At 55.5% G+C, this 1963-nt stretch overlaps 1 protein-coding gene across 1 annotated transcript in view; it reads right to left on the reverse strand.

Moving 5' to 3' along the window:
- Positions 1 to 305, reverse strand: part of LOC119287786 (transcription termination factor MTERF9, chloroplastic-like) — a 1889-nt gene extending 1584 nt beyond the window's left edge. Inside the window, exon 1 of the mRNA XM_037567401.1 lies at positions 1 to 305. Within this exon, the coding sequence (XP_037423298.1) occupies positions 1 to 206 (206 nt within the window). The 5' untranslated portion in view covers positions 207 to 305.
- Positions 306 to 1963: the final 1658 nt, after the last annotated feature.

The raw sequence follows: 1963 nt of genomic DNA on the forward strand, positions 1-1963 counted from the left end.
AGCTTGGCGGAGGCCTTGAGTGCCTGGGCACGGGTGAGGCCGCAGGTCTCGACGAGGTAGTCGTCGACGGCGAAGCTAGGGTTTGGAGAAATGCGGGGGGCAGCGGCGGCGGAGAGGAGGCGGTGGAGAGAGAGGAGTGGTGAGGCGGAAGGAGAGGGCGCGGCGAAGAGGAGATGGGAGAGGACGCGCTGCCGGAGGTGGAGCATGATGCCGCGACGGCGGGACAGCGGTGGCGGCGGCGGCGGCGGCGGTGAGGAATTCCAGTGGTGTTGGATGCTGTGCGCCAGGTGAACGGGGATTCTGAAATGAAGTGAGCTGGCTGAGCCAAGTTACGATTCCATCCCTGCCACTCAAATAACATCCAACGGCCAGATTGTTTTGACAATATGGAATATGGATACATGGTGCGTTTACCATGTTACAAAATTCCAGTTCAAAAATTGTTCCACGACTATAGAAAATCAAACAAACATAATGGATGAGCCAAGGGCCCGCCTCGCTCCTCGGAGCGCCGTCACTATGACATGGGGGAGAGACACTCTCCTGACCGCAACGCCCGTGCTGCTCCCCTCCTCCCACCTAGTCGATACCAGCCACCCCAAGTGCAGCCAACATTCCCGCCCGCCAATGGCAACCATGGCCGTTAAGGTGCTAAGAAGAAGTAGATCCCCCTCTGGTTCCCTCCCTAAACGCGGCTTCCAAAGACCCGACACCTTGCTTCAACTGTGTGGTGAGAATAGCCGCTACCAGGTAGCCTGCCCGAACCACGCGGCGTGCTAACTGTGCAAGGAAACCGGGCACCCTACCCTGCTCTGTCTGGATCGCCACGTGATCGAAGAGCTCATGATGTATAAGCATGACATCGAGGGCCTCAGATTCTTCCGTATCGAGGCCCCGGAGGTGGAAGTCTCGGACCCTTCCCTCCTTGTGGTGGTCACTATCTATGGTACCAGAGTGGCGACCAAAGAAATCATCTCCGACGAGCTCAACGACCTCTAGAAGGTCAACTGGGATTGGCAGGTTACTCCTCTCGCCGACAAACAGTTCCCGTTCATCTTCCCCTACCAACAGCCTGGGCTACTGCTCACGTAGTGCTGACATCACCTTGGCTCTCCACAAAATGGTGGTGGACATCTCCGTGTCAGATATTAACCTGGCGGCGGTGGTGGTGCTCGACACTGCATGGATCCTAATCTCCGGTCTGCCCCCCCCCACCCCCATCACCCGCTTCGAACGGGTGATTCGCAACATGTCCCTTATCCTTGGCAAGGTCGTCATGTTCGATGAGCTCTCCCTCATCAAGGAGAAAGATTTTCGTGTGAAAATCAATGCTCTTGATGCTTCCAAGCTGCGGGCGACGGTCCGAGTCTTCTTCAATGACATCAGATACGACCCCCGGGATCTCCCCCGAGCCCCCATACCCGCGTGGGCAAGCTCGGCTGGAGAAAATGGTGAGATACCACTCCCGGACCACAATGGCACCAGGAAAACTCATATCTGAACACATGTTGAAGAAGTGAAAAACATCGACACCAGGACAACATCAATGTATTCACTTTCGAAAGAAATGCGAAGAACCCCATAGTAGCGGCAATTTGAGACATACAATGAAAAAGGAAGCTCCGATTCCGATAGAAGAACACAACTAACCACTCGCTATCGTCATGTTGTCACACAAGCACAAGGGGCACACGAGGAGAACTGGGCGGGCTCCATGGCAACCAAACCAATCTATACGACAGAAGCCAACTTGCAAGGGGGAGGGCCTCCTAGACGATGCTGCTAAGTAGCGGAGCAACCCACAAAGCATCACGATTTGGTAGATCTGGATGGATATGAGGCTTCCCTCCGAGACTCACGAACTAGGACAGAGTGTCATGGCCCCAACCACTACCAGAACAGGGCTCTAAGCCGACGGCCAAAAGTATGCCGACGGCCACCGTCGGCCTCTTCCAGACTATGT

The sequence above is a fragment of the Triticum dicoccoides genome, chromosome 4A (genome assembly GCF_002162155.2).
Source record: "Triticum dicoccoides isolate Atlit2015 ecotype Zavitan chromosome 4A, WEW_v2.0, whole genome shotgun sequence".
NCBI lineage: Eukaryota > Viridiplantae > Streptophyta > Magnoliopsida > Poales > Poaceae > Triticum > Triticum dicoccoides.